Below are 21013 nucleotides of genomic sequence, written 5' to 3'. Positions count from 1 at the left end.
CTTAACACCATGCCCTTACACAGAAACATAACCCCAAAGCTTATTAAGAAGAGTTTGGATTTGATATCCCGCCTTTCACTCCCTTTAAGGAGTCTCAAAGCGGCTAACATTCTCCTTTCCCTTCCTCCCCCACAACAAACACTCTGTGAGGTGAGTGGGGCTGAGAGACTTCAAAGAAGTGTGACTGGCCCAAGGTCACCCAGCAGCTGCATGTGGAGGAGTGAGGAAGCGAACCCGGTTCACCAGATTACGAGACTACCGCTCTTAACCACTACACCACACTGGCTGGTCCTGTGAAACTGATTGGTCCTGTGAAATACATTGCTTTACCGTCCCTGTGCATTTTTTCCTTGACATTTGTAACACGTAGAAAGACGAGTCTCTCCCAGAGTAAATTAGTCAAATTCCACTACCCCACTACAAACACAGGAAATTCCATTTGACATTTCCCCTTCACGTGATGTGAGGAAAAGCCCCCAAGGGAAAAAAGATGTTTTACTCATCTTCTTGCAAACTTTATTGAAGGTTTTCCTGTACACCGCAGGCATCATTCTTTGTAACCGCACAAATTTGAGGACGCGGCTGGAAAACTATCATACAGATAAACCATACCATTTGCTGCAAAATAAGAAGCCCCAAATAGCATAGGAGTCATCAGTACACACATGCACCTATTCTTTATCTTTACTGCTGTGGAAGTGTAGGGCAAAGAAAGCTCATTTTATAAGCAAACACACAACTTACCCTGTTACCCTCAAAGGGTTGCATTCAGAATTTCTATAATTAAGTAGGAGGTACCGGAACAGAGTTTGTAGAAGAGTTATCTTAAAAACACTCAAATATATTGTGGGGTGGGGGTAAAGGTAAAGGTACCCCTGCCCGTACGGGCTAGTCTTGACAGACTCTAGGGTTGTGCGCCCATCTCACTCAAGAGGCCAGGGGCCAGCACTGTCCGGAGACACTTCCGGGTTACGTGGTCAGCGTGACATCGCTGCTCTGGCGAGCCAGAGCCGCACACGGAAACACCGTTTACCTTCCCGCTAGTAAGCGGTCCCTATTTATCTACTTGCACCCGGGAGTGCTTTCGAACTGCTAGGTTGGCAGGCGCTGGGACTGAGCAACGGGAGCGCACCTCGCCGTGGGGATTCGAGCCGCCGACCTTTCGATCGGAAGCCCTAGGCGCTGAGGCTTTTACCCACAGCGCCACCCACGTCCCCCGAGTGGGGTGGGGGACCCGGTGTCAAATAGACTACAGGAGGAGGATGCTCTCATAACCAGAGTGTAAAACAATGACAGTCATAGGGGCAAAATAATAAGGTCAGGATTCCTATGTATGTTGCATGTGTTACTATTATATTATCTGTTTGTTACATTTACACTGCTTTGCTTCATTGTGGGGCTCAGGACAACATACAGGGGTTTCCACCAACAGTCTTCTATCCAGGCACTGACCAGACCTAAAGGTAAAGGTAAAGGACCCCTGGATGGTTAAATCCAGTCAAAGGCGATTATGGGGTTGCGGTGATCATGTCACTTTCAGGCAGAGGGAGCTGGCGTTTGTTCACAGACTACTTTCCGGGTCATGTGGCCAGCATGACTAAACCGCTTCTGGCACAACGGAACACCGTGATGGAAACCAGAGCGCATGGAAATGCCATTTACCTTCCCGCCACAGCAGTACCTATTTATTTACTTGCACTGGCATGCTTTCGAACTGCTAGGTTGGCAGGAGCTGGGACAGAGCAACGGGAGCTCACCCTGTTGCAGGGATTCGAACCGCCAACCTTCTGATCACAGCACCACCCACACCCCAGACTTAGACTTGCTTAGATTCGGCAAGACTGTTTCATCATGGAGGCTCAGGCCATGCAGTACAGTAGATTCATTCTACTAGTACAATGGAGGTCTTATCATCAACATAAACAAAGAAGTGCATCTCTAATTGTCAAGCACACCTCATCAGATTCCTTCCACTGTTTAAGGCCTTGTAAACATAAAATAGAAAATTCAGCTGAGTCTTAGAGGAGTCACCACTGGATTTCTCATGATCGACTGCTGTTAAGGCATAGCTAGGTATTAGCAAAACAACCGAGCAAACTGGAATTGCAGAAGGGGAGGTTGTTTTTAAAAAAAGACCTGCTTTTAAATTTATAATGTTTTGAACAACCCCACTTCCAGTGCAATTTGTTAATTGTTCTATTATTTTCCTTTTTGGAGATGTTGGACATTACATATCACCTGGCAAGGCTCATCAAAAGCTTAAAACCTGTGCCTTAAGATGTGTTGTACCTATATCCAGTGTTGTTGTTTTCTGGGGGGTACGCATACTCCTAAACATTTTGTGAATCTAAGTTTGGCCTCATTGAGGGACAGTATTTCAATATGAGTAGGAAAATGAGAGTACCCCTAAACATTTTTTAAAGAAAAAAAGCACTGCCTATATCCATTAATTTATCCATTTCACAACCAAAGTTGTACAATCGGAAGAGCTCCAGAAGTTGAATGGTTCAGGAGGATAGCTTCACTGTTAAAGAGTCGTGCATAGAACTCTTCTTATATTGTAGTTTGCCTGCATTTGAGACACTGGTCTTGTGCTGCCACAAGTCGAGGAGGCAAAATTCAGAGCCCTAGCCTCTACAAAGGTTTAGAGCCCTAGCTTTACCTAGACTGATGCTAAAATGTATTTTATATGTGCTGAATTGCATAAGAACATAAGAAGAACCCGCTGGATCCCACAGTGGACAATCAGATGCTAATGTGAAACCTGCCAGCAAAACCTGAGACATCAGCACTCTCACCTATGATTCCCAGAAACTGGTATTCCGTAGCATCCGCTCCCAGAGACAGTATGCATCCATAGGTTAAAGAATGGACAATTAATGAGCATGCCTCCATTATATCTACATGAACTATGGACACACCTTGTTGGCTGCCTAACCCATTCCACCTGCCTCTTTTCAATATTTATTCAGCAAGCTGCTCCGAAGGTTGCTTACACACCAATATCATTTTCTAAGTTATTTCCAGTCTGCTTCTTGGAATGTTAGCAGTGTCTTGCCAGATCAGATTCTCGTTTGGAGATAAGAACAGGCAGGTATTGCAAGAGCCAGCAGGTGAGGAATTCCTACAGTGCCTCTGATATTATAAACATCACAATCTGCAGGGAAAGTATCTGTCGATGCCAGTGGGACGGAAACCGAAGGCAATTTTACGGAGCACAGATGAAAAATATATCAACAAAGGGCACATCAATGTAGCCAGAGAGGCAGCTTGTTCAAAAATATGCCCACAGCCCTCTCCTGTGCACATGTGTTTGTGCATAGAGGATGTATCAGTGGATCAGACAATTCAGCCTTAGAGGCAAAAGAGGAACCACTGTATACCCCCTCCTTTGCCAAGCAGCCTGATTGCTGAACTGTTACTTCTTCTTATTGCAGGTAAGGGATCAAATATTTGAGTGCTCCCTATATAGAAAACATCCCCTCCACATACAAAAGTTAGCAAGCGATGGAACAAATCTCCAGCCTAGCATTATCCCTGGCACATAAGGGTATTTTCATGTAACTCTAATTTCATTACATTTCCATCTGCATGTGCAGGATACGTCCTTTGACACGGGGGAGCTTTCAATCATTTGATCCCTACCTCCGGTGCAGCCTGAAGAGATACAGCTGATTCACAAACGAATCAAGTGAGACTGCTGATCATGAAGCCTGGGTTTGAGGGTGAGCTCCTCTAGAGCTTTTGTAGAACTTCTGTAATCTTGCAGCCTGGAGAACATGGGCTTATACATTACCTCCAGCCTGGCTGCTTCCCTCATCCCCAATCTGGAACGCCCTGATAGCAAAGCCATTAGCGCTCTGTGACGGGTTGTCCTGTTCGTCACTTCCTGGCATGAGGAACCATTTCTGGCCTGTGATGGGGAGCCAACCAAACAGGTCAATGGAGCTTGGTCAAATAAGTGAGGGAGAGGTGTCAGCAAAGGCTTAGCAGCATTGTCACAGCCTGCCAGAAAACAATAGAAGCAACATGCACATTCCTACCTAAGCCATGTTCATCTAGGCCACTTTGTTTTGCCTCCCCCTCCAACTCAATGAATCCAGTCCCATGGGCCATAGGACATCCAAGCACACAAACTATGTTGACACCTTGCTAGTTTCTTGGATTGCAAGGCTGTGAGCCAAGTCATCCTTATCTTCTCTCTACCAAGCTACTGTGACTTACTCAGTTTCTTTCTACAACCACAAAGGCTAAGAACTTATTTAAAATTATCTGGATTCTAGGAAGTTATTTATGGACTCAAATAATCACATGAAGGCATGTGATGTGCTGCCATCTCCGGAACAAAATGGGCCCAGGCAGTATTTAGATGGGAGCTCACCCAGGAACACCCAAAATACCACTTTGAGTGCCCTGGCAGGAAGAGCTGAGTACAAATGTAACCGATAAGCAAAACAAACAGGTGCTGTTGAGGGTAGCAGCTTACTTAAGTTCTGCCACCGATCCAACATTTGAGCTGCATTATCCAAGTCTACCACATCAGACCAATTCGCACAATCACTTTCAGTGAGGTGAGTTGTGGGTTATTACAGACCATTTAAGGGTTACAACATTTACACATGGTAGCTCAATTCATAGCCGTACCCAAAATATGAGTGAATTGCTTGTGGTGGGAGTTTTACTCTCAAAGCCACCTCACTGTGGCTAAACTACAATGCAGAACAAGTCATCATACCAATGAGGGCAGTAGAAATTGGCTCCAAATTTGATAAAAATGTGTCAGAAGCTGTTTGGGGTGTGTAAGGTTGTTTTGTAAGAGAAGCTAAAGGGGTACACATTTCTGCTTCGGAAAAGATGGGGCTTGGTCAATTTGCACTAGTGAATATGCAGTACTCCTCAGTTTAACACACCATTTGGGAGCTGAAGGTGAGCTCAATAGTGAGTCAAGTGATTTACTTATTAAATTGCTAAAGTGTAAAGAATATAGAGTGATTTGCAATTATGCATTTTTTTCCTGCATTGAAGTCATCATTTTCTTCCCATCCTTTTGTGGGCAAGCACTTTCCCCCTCCATTATATTACATTTCTACTTCGTACATTGAACAGAAATGTTATTTCCTATTTTCTAAGCGATGCACTGCCATCTACATTTAAGTCAGCATGTGCTTTCAGCGATTTGTCATTGTCCTCTCCTCATATGAGATGGTGCAGTATTCACTTTAGCAAACTTTGGATGGGGGCAATCCAATATGTTTGTTGCCCATTGCACTACTATGTTCACCTCCCATGCCTCCCCCCACCCTGCCAATGAATTCCTACAGCAGTGCAGACAGGAAAATGCTTAATATATGGGGTTACTGAGATGGCCTAATAAATTGGAGGTGAAGGGAAAGAACAAGCACAATTGGCTTCAGTAAGAATACAGAAACAGATGTGTCCTGTTTCCTAACAGTAACTCAACAAAAAATAATTGCAACTAGCAACACAGAAGTATATATCTGGGATGCTTTGCATTCCTGTAGAAGAAGATTAAGAACTGAGAAGTGAGCCAATATTCCTGTAGGTGGGAGTTAACAAGCCTGGCTTCCTTAGACAGTCCTGTATTGGAAAGGTTTTAATGTTTGATGTTTTATTGTGTTTCTAATATTCTGTTGGGTGCCACACAGAGTGGCTGGGGCAACCCAGTCAGATGGGAAGCATATAAATAAAAAAGTAGTAGTAATAACAACAACAACAGCAACAATGTAAAATCAAGGAAAATGTCACCAGAATAGGGGAAGCAGATCCCTCTTATTCAGAAATGGTACCTTATCTCTAAAGCAAAACTTCAGAGGAGGGACCAAACCATTGTTTCCCTCACTCCTTTGTGTTTGTTGTGTGGACATTCTGAAGTCAAACTGCAGAAAAGCCCAAACTTCCAATGAAATCATGAGAACGTATTCGTAAGCCAGAGTGAAATAAGTTACCTTCCCAAAAGCAAAGGAAGCCAAAGAACATAATATTTCACTCTGTTGAAGTCCAAAGGTTCTATTAGAGTAGAAACCATTCATATCTTTGTATTTTCATAGCCTGTCCCAGGGACAAACACTCACCGGGCAAGACTCCTTTGATATCACATTCCGTGCTTGTCCTGTCCTTGTGAGTGATGTGAAGGATGAGCTTCTTTGCAGCTTCAAACTGTTGGGTGGCCATCAGCCACCGAAGGGATTCTGGGAAAACACTTTAGAGATGAAAAAAAAAATGTGTTAGTGGAGGCTTACAAAGAACTAAAGCAAGCAGGAACCTATGTTCCTCCAGTTGTTGTTGGACTCCAAAACCCATCAGCCCCAGCCAGCAGGGTCAATGGTCTGGGTGATGTGAGTTGTAGTCCAATAAGGAGGACCACCCCTAAGCTAAACTGGATATCCAACTAGTGATGACTCTGCTAGTACAATAATGAAGCTGATATGCACATTTCCTGCATGAAATCAGACACTCTCAGGGAAGTTTGCTGTACTTTATTTTAAGCCAAGGAAACAATATTTGAACTTTGATGCATGTGGCATCAGAACCAGTTCCAATGCTGAGAGTGCTTTTGGCATTATTCACATGGGGAACGATAGCATGGAAGAATAAGTACCGGTAATCAGTGTAGATTTTTCAGAACAAAGAGGTGAGACAGATGCCACCAAAGAGGCTAGGAATATCAGTGGCCATGATTTACACCACAGACAAAACTCTCTTTCCCAAAGAGAGCCCTGGGAACTCTAGGCTGGGAGTGGAGGAAGAGGACTAGAGGTAGCTAACCAAGTTTTGAAGTGCCTTGACCAAAAACAATAACATCCAGGATTCTTGGGTTTGGGGGACATCACAACAGTTAAAGGTAAAGGGACCCCTGACCATTAGGTCCAGTCGTGACCGACTCTGGGGTTGTGGCGCTCATCCCACTTTATTGGCCGAGGGAGTCGGCGTACAGCTTCTGGGTCATGTGGGTAGCATGACTAAGCCGCTTCTGGTGAACCAGAGCAGTGCACAGAAATGCCATTTACCTTCCCGCTGGAGCGGTACCTATTTATCTACTTGCACTTTGACGTGCTTTCGAACTGCTAGGTCGGCAGGAACAGGGACCGAGCAACGGGAGTGCACCCCATCGTGGGGATTCGAACTACCAACCTTCTGATTGGCAAGTCCTAGGCTCTGTGGTTTAACCCACAGCGCCACCCGTGTCCCTTCACAATAGTTAGATTGGCATAAAACCAAAATAAATATGTAGATGTGGCCAGTGTGTATTCTAAAATTGTCTCCGTAGATTTCCTAAGCTGAAATACCCATCGCTTGGACAGTGTGCATTTGCAAAATCTCTATGTGCAGCCACACACCTGCATCCAGAAATGACAATAAATAAATAAATCCATCCTTATCCATGGAGACTCCTTCCTTTAATAGACTGATGCCAGAATACTTTATTTGGCCAGTCTTATGAGTGGAGGAAACTCCTGGAGATATACCCCTGTTAAGTCAATTTTATCTCTTTCTTGACCTCCCAGATTTGCTGATGATCAACATGAGAAGAGAAGCGAGGGATATACGCTCTTTTAACTTTGTTATCAGCAGCAGCAAGACATGGCAATAGAAACCCAATGGAGAGTGCTGACCTGACATAAACATACAGGAGAAGTGGAATGAAGCATACGCAATGCAAATGGGAAGAGAAATGCAGGTGAAGAAAGGAAAATGTGCTTTGAATACACAAAATCATCAGGTACCTCTACTTTAGAAAACCGCAAGCTGGAGCCATACTAAAATTACTTTGATTCCCTGCCCCCAATCCTTTTCAGAAGGAACAAACAGGTACCTCCCCCAGCAATCTCAACAGATATTCTTATCTTTTAGCTGTTATCTTTAAGGGCAGAATTTGTTGATTCACTCCAGAAGTAACAGTGATGGGGGATGGAGATGAAGAGGAAGGGGCATTCAGTACATGCCATATTATTATTCCAGGTGTGTGTGTGTGTGTGTGTGTGAAATCTAAAGGGGTAATAGGCACACTAACATATTGTTTCTAAAGTACGGTCATTTTTACATTTCCTTTTTAAAAAAAAGATATAAAAGCCATACTAAATCTGGGTTGCAACTTCTTTCTGAGATAAATGCTACCAAGTAATTCTGTAGCGGCCAATATAACCGTTGTAAGCTTCCTTGTTTTTGTTATTTGAACTCCAAATAACATTAAACCGTTTGCTTACTGGATTGATCTTTCCTCCAAAATAATCAAGGATGATGCCACTGGTAGTTTAAATGCTTTTTCTTTAAAAGATGTAACAAGTTTTGCATCCTCAAGAATTCATTTGTAATTTAAGAGAATTGTTTTCTCTGAAAGTATCAATAAAAAAATCCATCTGCAACAATATGCGTAAAGAGTTAATGTTTCACTGGCAACTGTTTTATATTTTTATGTTGTGAACCACCCTGAGATCTACAGCTGACAGGTGGTATAGAAATTTTGATAATAATTAACAACAAGTCAAACTTTTGATAATGTTTATTGGAAACCAGGGGGGTGGGGAACACACAGTTTTCTAGCATATGTTACATTGCCTGTGGCCAATATAATGTGACCAATGTAACACATGGCAATTACTGTATTTTTCTGTGTATAAGACTAGGTTTCCCCCCTAAAAAATAATGTCCAACATTTGGGGGTGTCTTATACACGGATAGATCTCTCTCCCCCATTTTCTTAAATTGGAGTCCCCAAAAAGCCTTATACATGGGGGCGTCTTATAGACAGAAAAATATGGCAAATGGTAGGCACCCACAAATAAATGCCTCCAAAGCACTTTACAGGGGGCGCTCGAGTTGGGAATGTGATCCGTGTGGGAGGCACGTTTGCAACCTGCAGCGCCGTGTCTGCGCATGTGTGGGTTGCGATTCAGCGCTTATGCACATGCGCAAAGCATGATTTAGTGCTTCTGTGCATGCGCGAGCACTGAAACCCGGAAGTAACCCGTTCTGGTACTTCCATGTTCGGTGCAATGCGCAACCTGAGAAAAAACGCAACCTGGAGTGTCTGTAACCCACGGTATGACTACTGTGCATTCCTAAGTTGCAGGTCCCATCAGGCCCATGTGGCAAATATACGGTCTCAATCCCATGTCTGCTGAGATAAAGGGAGGTGCAAGGGATAGGGGGCATTCACAAAGGAGACTCCATAAACAGAACATCCCCTCTGCCAGCTGATTCCCTTCCCACTAAGTCTGTCTCACTCATGCCTCATTTTGGAGCCTCTCCTGCCATTTGCAGGGGAGAAGCTGCAATTAGGAAAAGGATTAAGCACCTACTCCTGCCTAGTAATTATCCTATGCAAATGTCCCGAGTCACCACATTAGGAACCATGGCCTTGGGAACCCATGTTTGGCCCAACATGTCCAGCTTTATCAGTAAGTATTTCTGAAAAATGAGAAACGGCAAATACTTACAACCAGTACAACAACATCAGCAGGAAGGGGCAGATGATGACGGCTTGGAGAACTTGCCAGTCCCGGCAGAGGGCAGCCAAACCCGGCATGAGGAACTGCCCCGCCATTGCTACAAAACTCGCCACCATCGTTATCATGAAACGGTGACCAGGAGGACAGAGTTCTATTCCTGAAAAAAAGAGAGAGAGAAAGAGTTGAGAGTGAAATGAGTAATGATGAAGGGGGCAAGGATTCAAGTAAGTTCTCTTTGGAATTGCTGTTCTTGGTTGCTTATGAAGCTTCAGATGATAATAATAATAATAATCCTATGGGTTATTTAACAGGGCACACACCTCGTAAGACATTAGAAAATACATATATATTATTCCACAAGTATGGTTCAAAATAGTCATTGCCATGTCTACATTAACAACACTCCTCTATTTCATTAGTTCTCTCCCAACAATCATATACTTAAATATACTGTATTAGCCCAAATATAAGCCACACCTGAATATAAGCCTTTAAAATTGGAGGGGGGAGAACCCCCCCGAATATAAGCCACACCATTCCTCACTGTTCCTGGCTGCGTACTGGGGGTGGGGGCGGTGGGAGGGGGAAGCTGTGCTGCATTGCCAGCGGCCTTTCTCCTTCCTTGCTCTCTCCCTTCCTGGCCTTGGGGGAGAGGACTGGGGACTACTCATGGGGCAGGCCCCACTTTGCCGCGCTTCTGGCACTGTTTGCCCCATGCTCCTGGCTACATACTGTAAGGTAGCACTTTATCTTTTTACGGTTGGAATTCGGGGGGGGGGGGAGTGAGGTTTATATTCAGGCCAATATGGTACATCCACTGTGTGAGAAGGGTTTCTCATTTTCTCCACAAACCACAGAACAGAACCTAAAATTTGGAAGATTACACACCTGAGGGGATGGCATGGTGCCTAGTTTCTCAGCAATTAAAACAGAAAAGGGATTAACTTAAACCTAGTTGTGTTTAATGTGGTTCCATTATTCACTGCAAATAAATGCAAATAAATGCAATCCAATGAAAGCAAGTCGTGACTAAATGCTACTGTATACCGTTTGACCCTCTGGTTCAACCACATTGAACTGAATGGGACTTAGCTGAGTGGATACATATGGGATTGCACTGTAAATCCCATCAAAACCAGTTAAACGCAACAACTAACTCATTGTTTTCAATGGGACTTAGGTTATGACTAACTATATTTGCATCCATTTGCACTAGAACCAGAGGCAAATATTTATTTGTTTGTAGCCATCACAGAAAATGAAAGTTTGCTTTAAACTGCGAAATATCCATTTGAACACAATGAGGTCACAATAAAGTCCTTGATGACCTGTCCCACTGACACAGTGAATGGCTGAACTAGATTAAAATTGGTTTATTTACAAGACGTTTCTAAAACCAGGTCACAGACACAAATCCAGACAGTTGCTCTGGATGTTATCAGTCAGGCTGCATTATTATTTCCCTGCAATGAGCACAACTTTTGAGTTAGCTTATCTGCATTTATCCCTGGCGAAATTTAAGCAGAAGGCATACTCATGCAGTCCCCTTTGTTGCCAGCAGGACCCAAAAGAGAACCAGAGCAGTGCAATAAACAAAGCAGAATACACAGGCACCTAAGGGAGCTTGTGGAAAAGATCACTCGCAGATTCCACAGTGACTCCCATTTTTCACAAGCTTCTCTGAAGTTTCTCCACTTTTTATTTATTTATTTATTTATTTTAAAATAATTTTTATTAATTTACAACAAAACAAAACAAAACATACATTATTTTCACATTCAAATATTCAAAGTCTTTCTTTTTTTGGACTTCCTTCAGCTTTTCCATAAATCTTTCGTAGTCTTTATTAATTTACGCATTTCTTACCCTTTATATTGTCATTATTTAAATCTTTTTCCCTTCATTTCCTTTTAACAATATCCCTCGCATTCTCACAGTGCTCTTTTAAAACCTTCTAGCATTATTTCGCCTTCACTTATACTTTCCAGATAATCAACAAATTTTCCCCAGTTTCCTGTAAACTTTTGGTCTCTTAGGTATCTAATCTTTCCAGTCATCTTGTCCAATTCAGCATAGTCTAATAACTTTGATCTCCAATCTTCCATTGTCGGTATTTCTTGTTGTTTCCATTTCTGTGCCAGTAGCACCCTGTTTCTCCACTTTTTAAGTGGTGGTGACGACCACCATATCTTCTCCACCTTGATCAGCAAAATACCTCCCCAAAATCACAAGGGAGTCAGCCAGTTAAATCCCTCCCCCTGGAGAGAGAATTTCAATTGCCAAGAGAGAAGAATGAAAGACAAGGCACTTCATTTGGGAGGGCAGAGTTAATTGGTTCTGAAATCAGGCTGTTCAGGGGGTAGGTAGGAGTTTGATTCAAGGGTTTAGAGGCAGCTCTTGCCCTATGCTCCTACCTGTGTGAAGGGGAGTTTGATTCCTCCCTGTCGCTTGCTGTGTCTCTACCACTATCACCTCCAGGGGCTATTGGCTCCACCAGGTTTGTTTTCAAATTGTGGCCATTATGAAATACGCTGCATCTGTTGACCCCATGGCATGTATTGGAATGAAAAGTTAACGTTGGAAATACATTGTGGCACACTCACATTACATCTCCAGGTGCACACATAAAATGCTTTATATGGGCATAACTTTAAAAGTGCATCTGTAAAACAGCCGTACCTGCAGAACTACCTTGCTAAATAAATCCACACAAGTTACTAGTCCATGGCATTTTCCCTCCCAAGGCCAGTTGCCTGGCGCACGAATTCAACTTCTTTGTTTCACAACATTCAGAATGTTTCCTTGCCTCGTTGCAAGCAGGTGTTTACAAGCCCCCAAAAGTAAAATAAAACCAAACACTAAACATTTTGGTAATGCTCCCAGTTTCTGTTTCAGCAGGACCTTAGTTATAAGGGCAAAAATGTTGATAGAAAGAAGTGGTCCTTTTTAGACAGTGGCATGTTTAATTTAGTAATAGCCTAGCATGGTGGAAGAAGCAGAGGTCGCACAAGCTATGAAATCCGCATGGCAATTTGGTGTTCCTTCAACAATAAGTGTCACTCCCCATCAGTCCTCCTCTGTGTATTTCAATTACTGTCACTTTCTGTTCCAGCGAGTTGCACACGGAAAGAAAAGAGAAAGGGACGCATATGCCTTCAGCCAGATGGCATGCTTTTCACCACCACCATCAACCTGTTTCAGGTCTGTTAAGCATTTCCAAACTATCTTTGAATTAGAGATTGCCTCTCGCCTGCTGGTGGGGCTGTAAAAAAAAATTGTGACAGCTAGTGTCTCTGGGCATCAAGTCTATTCAAGAAGCAAGTGCACTTATGGGATAAGTTTTAATAGGTTTCTGGCTCAAACTCCCCCAATAGGATTACTAATTTGCTGGCAAACATGAGACAAGAGGGGTTGATTCTGCTGTAAAATATTCAGCCTGCAACCAGATTCCCACCATATGTTGTCAGATTCCATCAGCCCTGATTCCATTGGCCATGCTGACTGAGGCTGGTGACAGTTTCAGGGCAGCAATATCTGAAGGGTACTAAGAGAAGACTGAAGTAAGGTTTACTGAATCGTAGAATTGTACAGTTGGGAAAGGACCCTGAGGGCCATCTAGTCCAACCCCTTGCAATGCAAGAATCTCAACATGTGGTCCCCCATCCAATTTGAAACCACACTGGACCCTGCTTAGCTTTGCAAATGTGCTAGCAGTTTCATCGCAGATGCTCTATCACTGAGCTATGGCCCTTCCCCAAATGACTATGGAGATCAACACCATTTTAGTAATTTACTAACAAGCCCCTCTTGGCCTATGGTCTGTGATTTTCACAACACGTCATTGGTACAGCTGACTAATTTCCCCATAAAATTTTGTCAGCTAAAAGGGCCCTTCCAAGTGGCCTGGCCTAGGACTCATCATTTTTCAATATATGGTGTTTGTTTTGATCATAATGCTGATGCAGAGGTGGGGAAAAAATCATTAAGTGATCCACCACAATTTTAAGCAATTTTCAAGAGGTCTAGGGGGGAAAGCGTTTCCCTGCTCTGATGTGCACCCACAGACAATAAAAATACAGTAAAGGTAAAGGGACCCCTGACCATTAGGTCCAGTCATGACTGATTCTGGGGTTGCGGCACTCATCTCGCTTTATTGGCCGAGGGAGCAGGTGTACAGCTTCCGGGTCAAGTGGCCAGCATGACTAAGCCACTTCTGGTGAACCAGAGCAGTGCACGGAAATGCCGTTTACCTTCCCGCTGGAGCGGTACCTATTTATCTACTTGCACTTTGACGTGCTTTCGAACTGCTAGGTTGGCAGGAGCAGGGACTGAGCAACGGGAGCTCACCCCGTTGCGGGGATTCGAACCGCCAACCTTCTGATCTGCAAGTCCTAGGCTCTGTGGTTTAACCCACAGCGCCACCCGCGTCCCCCCCAAAATACAGTACATGATAGTAAAGATACATAACGAGGATATTGTCACAGAGGTAATACCAGCTGAATTGGAGGGGGTGAAGGTAATCTGTAACCAAAGAAATGGAATGGAGGTTTAAGTTTTCCCCTCATACATTCTTTCCCATTAAAATCTCCCCTCCTCCTCCTTCATCCATATCTGCTATTTGACGCATGGGGTAAAAATGGAGGAACCTCTACAAGGAAGGGGAGGCAAAAAAACAACAACACCCCACTACTGCAGCACAGACTAGTTTTGAAATGTATGAAAGAAATTGGTTGGTATTCATCAATTTCCATGAAAACAAAGGGGAGAGAGTGAGTATATGCATACGTGTACATGTGTGCGCACACACAGACAATTTGATTTTTCCTTTGGGGATGGCTAGCTGACAGTGGTAATGTGTTTTCTTTAGCAAACGCTAATTCCCCCCCCCCCCAAAAAAAATAACATTACGAATAGTGCAAAACACTGCCAATAAGAAATGAATAATAGAAATGGAAAGATCGAAATCATTCAGCACCATGTCTTGTATTCTGAAAATGGTATCAGAAGCTGTATCTGATCATATGGAACGAATAACTGGGATGAGGCATATGACTTCAATTGCAGACTTGCTTCACATAGCAAGGCATTGTGCTTGAGCTGAAGAGACTGATCCACTCCTGTGCAGCTGATGGCATCAAGGGGTCTACATGAATTACTAAACACTCATTTAAGCATACGCGGCTCAAGACGAGTTCACATTTGACCACCTTGCAGGTGCAATTATTTCTTCAGAAGGTCCTTGAATGTGTCTGAATAAGTGTGTGCTGAAAAGGCAAGAGAATACTGGGATCCTGACAGCATAAATATTGCCTGTTGCCTTCTGTGTGCACTCACCTTTGTTCTGTCGGATTGCGTCAATGCTAATAGGCAAAGACAAAAACGCTGCAGTAGTGAGGAGTTAAGAACAGGCATAGGCAAACTCCGGCCCTCCAGATGTTTGGGACCACAATTCCCATCATTCCTGACCACTGGCCCTGTTAGCTAGGGATGATGGGAATTGTAGTCCCAAACATCTGGAGGGCCGGAGTTTGCCTATGCCTGGTTAAGAACATAAGAAGGACCCAGCTGGATCAAATCAAAGGCCTATCTAGCAATTTTTTCTCATGACAGACAAGCAGATGCCGACGGGAAGTCCACATGCAGGACACGAGTGCAACAGAGATTTCCCCACTAAACTTCCCCAGAAACTGGGAAACTGGTATTCAGAAGCCACATAATATAGCCACCATCACTAGTAACCATTGACAGACTTATACTTCAGTTCATAATGAAGTATTTGCGCATCAGTAAGTTAAAGCCTTGTGGCACTAGAAATCTCTGGTTCGAGGAGGTAAATATGTACAAAGGGGTTGAGCTTAGTTTCAAATGGCAAGGAAACCCCAGGGCTTAGTTATAGACAGCTGTCAGTAGGGAGCCAGCATCTGGGAGCTGGAAACCAGGAGGCAAGAGTTGCACTGGGAAGTTATAACCAAAGGCTGAGCCAAAAACACACACCAGAGCAAGGAAGAGTGTTAGAATAATAGAATCAAAGGGTTGGAAGGGACCATGAGGGTCATCTAGTCCAACCCCCTGCAATGCAGTAATCTTTTCCCAACATGGGGCTCAATCTCATGAGATTAAGAGTCTCATGCTCTACCGGCTGAGCTATCTTGCTTTTGAAAAGTCTTTTATAGAAAGCTATGGTTTTCCCAGTAGTGATGTATGGAAGTGAGAGCTGGACCATAAAGAAGGTTGATCGTTGAAGAATTGATGCTTTTGAATTATGGTGCTGGAGGAGACTCTTGAGAGTCCCATGGACTGCAAGAAGATCAAACCTCTCCATTCTGAAGGCAATCAGCCCTGAGTGCTCACTGGAAGGAGAGATCCTGAAGCTAAGGCTCCAATACTTTGGCCACCTCATGAGAAGAGAAGACTCCCTGGAAAAGACCCTGATGTTGGGAAAGATGGAGGGCACAAGGAGAAGGGGACAACAGAGGACGAGATGGTTGGACAGTGTTCTCGAAGCTACCAACATGAGTTTGACCAAACTGCGGGAGGCAGTGGAAGACAGGAGTGCCTGGCGTGCTCTGGTCCATGGGGTCACGAAGAGTAGGACACGACTAAACGACTAAACGATAACAATCTAGAACTACCCAATAGTCAATCTGGGTGGTTGGAGCTAGAGCCTGAAAATACTTCACTGACAGGAAGTGGTTCCAAACCACCACAGGTGAGCCTAAGGTTCCTGGTTTTCCAACCTCCAGTGACTCTTGACAGGAAATAATGTTTGCTAATACCTGGGCAGCAATGGCAACAGCAACTCTGCCATGGTTTGAAAATGGGCCATGCTCTTGTGGGTTTTTCTGCAAGTAGCTTTTGCTGTGCAAATGCCACAGGGAGTCCACAAAATGGGGAAGAAAATAATGTGGGAGGGTGCTGGCTGCTTTCCCACACTGAACTATGCAAGCTACCCAAGTAGCAACAAGCTCTATGTTCAAGGAACCTGTGGATTTGTGTGTTGTTTTTTTAAGGAACCTGTGGGGGCATCAAGAGGGGTGCATGCCATCTCGAACCTGCTGCACCCCCAGTCTTCCCACATTGAGTAGAAAGGTCTGAAGGGAACCTTCCCTTACAGCTGGAAACCCTCATGTTGTGCAATTTCTGGCTGCAGGGAGGCTTCCAAGAGCATTCAGCCAAGCATACTTAGAAGCCGCCTTCAATGCATGGAGGTTGAGGGTGGGCTCAGGGTTGGTGGGGGCATGACTGGTACTACTGAACATGATTCCCTTCCATATTCTAGGAGTGAAACAACAGGACATTAGGAAAGATGTCATAATCACAACCATATCTCTGTTCAATATGGAGTTCTGTGGGAGAGCCACGTGAAAGCAGGTAATAATAAACGGGTTTCGTAAAAACAATATATTGTTTACACAACCAATTATCCCAAGTCACTAGCTTCATAATCTTCCTCAATATAATTTGATTATGCATTCACAGAGTGTTGATCAGAAGAGAGCTGAAAGCAATAGGAGCATTGAGGATAATTACAGGCTCTTGATTTGGCTTTTGTTTTGTCTCGGCAAAACTAGCCCTGGAAACAGCAGCAGAGTCATTTTCCCAGGGATACAGAGTTGGGGCATCTGAGAATGGAATATATAGTGACTTGCAAAATGCTCACTATAGGTCATGATGCTTTGCTTGCTGTGGTCTTTGCAGCAGCTCCCAGTGCCAAAATCACTGTTCTGTTTAAAGCGACAAGTTCCCATTTATCTTCTCCCCCAGATGTATGTAGCTAAAGGTTGGGCATATTCAAGGTTTCACTAACTATAAACTATGAACATGCCAGGCCAGTGCCACATGTAACCTGGCAAATCCCCCTTAGCAGGAGTTGTGCTGTGAAAAGGGCTCTATTAAAGGTAGCATATTTCAAAAGTCCTGCCAATGAAAAGGAGACAGAAGACATTCAATTATAATTTAACTTTCTCATAAAAGTGATGACAACTGGCTTTGCAAATAATATAGGTCCATAGCTATTAATATAAAATAAGGAATTCTTAGGTGAGGCATGAGCTGCAAGGGAAAGTGAACTTCCCATTAGTCCAAAAGGTAGATACACACCTGCATTGGTTTTGAACAAGCTGATGGACATCTTACAGATTATATACTGCTCTACTTGTTACAGGGTTTGATATTACTAAAGGAAAAAGAGGGTATCCTTTCCCACTTACACCCACCTTTTCACTTTCCTAAATATATCTCTTGTGGACTTTATAAATCATCATGTAGGCTTCCTCCATGTCTTTAATCTGTCTCTCCTCTGACCTGTGACAGACCCAGTTCACGTTGAGATGGTAAGCCAGTGCCTGGGACCTGAACCACTTTGGGCTGCAGGTAAGAACTTGCATAAAATAATTTTTTCTCCATAAAAATAGGGGAAAATATATACATCCACATAGAAAACTGCGGGAGGCAATGGAAGACAGGAGTGCCTGGTGTGCTCTGGTCCATGGGGTCACGAAGAGTCGGACACGACTAAACAACTAAACAACAACATAGAAAACTTGCTGTCTGGAAGAAGAATTGCAGCCTAACCTCCTTACTGACATCTGAACGCAGGGATTTTTTAAAATTAAAATTTAAGGAAAGCTCTCTCTAAAGTTTGACAATCCCTCTCAACATACACACTGCAAATGCTTTGGCAGGTGGAGAGAGGCTACAAAAAATCCTGAGATAACTGACGGCAGATAGGCTTCCAGATTCAATCTGTCAGTCACACATACAGCGCTCAGACTACACATGGCATTTCGAAGGAGAAAATGCCAGCAAACTAGAAATATAGGGCTGCAGCCAATGCCAGCCGTGTTCAGAGTCAACCAATTGAAACTAATAACATGGCTAAGTCGGGCCCATTATTTTCATTGGGTTTACCCTGCATAAAGGGATGCGGGTGGCGCTGTGGGTAAAACCTCAGTGCCTAGGACTTGCCGATCGTGTGGTCGGCGGTTCGAATCCCCGCGGCGGGATGAGCTCCCACCTTTCGGTCCCAGCTCCTGCCCACCTAGCAGTTTGAAAGCACCCCTAAGTGCAAGTAGATAAATAGGTACTGCTTTATAGCAGGAAGGTAAACGGCGTTTCCGTGTGCTGCTCTGATGCCGGCTCACCAGAGCAGCTTCGTCACGCTGGCCACGTGACCCGGAAGTGTCTGCGGACTGCGCTGGCTCCCACCCTCTTAAGTGAGATGGGCGCACCACCCTAGAGTCAGACATGACTGGCCCGTACGGGCAGGGTACCTTTAGCTTTACCCTGCATAAAACGTAAGTTGGATATAACCCATGCTCTCTAGAGACTTCTGAAGGTAACTCTGAAGACATCCGCAGAGAGCCAGCTCCAACTCTTCGTGTAACAAGACAGCTCGAACACTCCCCACCCTCTGGCTCCTTCCTCGCCCACACCTTCATTTGGAATGTCCTCGCCATTCCCCTTCTTGCCCTTTGCATTCTTAACAAGGTATTAAGTAGTGTGCAGGTGATGTCTTAGATTAGTCACCCTAAGGGAATATGAGCTACAGTGGATTAATTCCTCAAGCTTAGTGTCCAGGGTTTTGTTTTGTTTTTTATCAACTGCAGCATATCCTATGTGGATCCAGTGCTTAAGCCATCAAGCCAGAGTGGATTTCCAGATCCCCCTTTTTTTCCTGATGTAGAAAAGTCAGTAGATAATAAATGAACATCATGATCCCTATCCAACTCCCTCTGACTTTAGTTGCTCTTCTGACTGAAGAAGTCTGTACTGTGGTGGCTGTATAAGCACTGAATCATTGAATTGTAGAGTTGCAAGGGACGCGGGTGGTGCTGTGGGTTAAACCACAGAGCCTAGTTCTTGCTGATCAGAAGGTCGGTGGTTCGAATCCCTGTGGCGGGGTGAGCTCCTGTTGTTCGGTCCCTGCTCCTGCCAACCTAGCAGTTTGAAAGCACGTCAAAGTGCAAGTAGATAAATAGGTACCGCTCCAGCGGGAAGGTAAATGGCGTTTCCGTGTGCTGCTCCGGTTCACCAGAAGCAGCTTTGTCATGCTGGCCACATGACCCGGAAACTGGACGCCGGCTCCCTCGGCCAATAAAGCGAGATGAGCGCCACAACCCCAGAGTCGGTCATGACTGGACCTAATGGTCAGGGGTCCCTTTACCTTTAAGAGACCCTGAGGGTGTCCAACCTAGTCCAACCCCCTACAATGCAGGAATATGCTGCTGTCCCGTCTGGGGATCGAACCTGTAACCTTGGTGTTATCAGTACCATATGGGATCGATGGTCAAAACACAGATGTCTCCTTCTGTGCTTCAGGAGGAGCATGTTCCTTCCTTTACTTTTCTCATTTTTGTAATGATTTGATTAGGAGGCTCAGGGTGGGCTCTTCCCACCAGCTTTTCCATAATATCTGGATATAGCCTGTGTAAACAGCCCCTCAATTTTTGCACCAGTTCACAGTAACCACACCCTTGTTAACAAGCTCATAAGAATTAGTAGTTCTATAAAACACACACACACATGGTCTGCCCATGTGTCCCAATGTCAGTCATTTGGGGCTTGCTTTTGACCTGAAGTAGTTTCTGTTAGCAAAATTTTGAGAATCTCTAAGCTAGCTTCACCACTGCTCTCAAAAAACCTCACTGTTAAACAGTCACAACAACTTAGCCTTGGAAAAGGCACTGCACCCAGAATGTTATTCCTCCACTTGGGTTTCTGACTATCCTTCATTTACAGGACCCTTTCTTATCGTACATACAAATGCAATAAATAAACTCAAAGAATATAGGGACATTTGTTTCTTATCCATATCAGCTCAGTCCTAAGTATGCTTATTCAGTAGTAAAGTTCAATGAAATGAGTTCAGTGAAACTTATTTTCAAGCAAGCATATATCGGATCATGGTCTCAATTGCACAGGTATCATTTCACAAGAGTATCTTCTTAAAAAGAAAAAAGAAAAAGGCTTGCTATATCAAGTTAGCTAAGCACCCAGAGCTGGGAATGTTTTGCAGATCAGGTAACTAAGGAATCTACGGAAGGAAAACTCAGTGTCTCCACAAATAGAGATGTGATGTTCCATGAATATTAATAAAATTTGATGAGAAACAAAGCCATCTGTTTCAGCTTCTATTCTAAATCCAGTTAAGTTTTGATTCCTCACCCATCTGTGAAGGATTCCTCTCCCTCCACAGTAGTCTTAACAAAATGCTTTAAAACAAATATCCTGCTGTTAAACACTCATTTAGGTTCTCAAATTATGTGAGAGGACCCTCAGCCGAGGCACAAAACACCTTGAGAGGGGGAAGAATGAAGTAACCCGTTTGTGTGAAGATCCTCCTGCAGCAGGCAGAATTTTCTTTTCCACTTTTCTACAAGCTAAGAATTGAGTGGGCTGAACGTCCCTTTGGTCTTTACAGAGCAGTTAAGGTTCTATACCAGGGCGGTCCAACTTTTCATACCAAGTGGGCAGCAAGAGTACTTTGACACAGAACCCGTGGGCCACACACTGCCTTGTCATGCAGGGGGTTAGGGAGCGAG

General features: G+C 44.0%; 1 protein-coding gene across 7 annotated transcripts in view; it reads right to left on the bottom strand.

Moving 5' to 3' along the window:
• Window positions 1-21013, bottom strand: part of SLC22A23 (solute carrier family 22 member 23) — a gene marked incomplete at its 3' end in the record, with an annotated part of 110543 nt that overhangs the window by 33659 nt on the left and 55871 nt on the right. For 4 of the 7 annotated variants that reach the window (XM_083449451.1, XM_083449455.1, XM_083449456.1 and 1 more), the window contains exons 4-5: window positions 9459-9627; window positions 6093-6220 (exon numbers count right to left, since the gene is read on the bottom strand). In XM_083449451.1, the coding sequence (XP_083305577.1) occupies window positions 6093-6220; window positions 9459-9627 (297 nt within the window). Of the gene's footprint in view, window positions 1-3796; window positions 3914-6092; window positions 6221-9458; window positions 9628-21013 lie in introns of all 7 variants that reach the window. The other 3 variants (XM_083449453.1, XM_083449450.1, XM_083449452.1) reach the window with 1 other exon arrangement.

Source organism: Podarcis tiliguerta (genome assembly GCF_965153285.1).
Source record: "Podarcis tiliguerta genome assembly, chromosome: 7".
NCBI lineage: Eukaryota > Metazoa > Chordata > Lepidosauria > Squamata > Lacertidae > Podarcis > Podarcis tiliguerta.
Note: the sequence above shows the minus strand (reverse complement) of the source record. Positions and strands in the feature narration are given on the sequence as shown.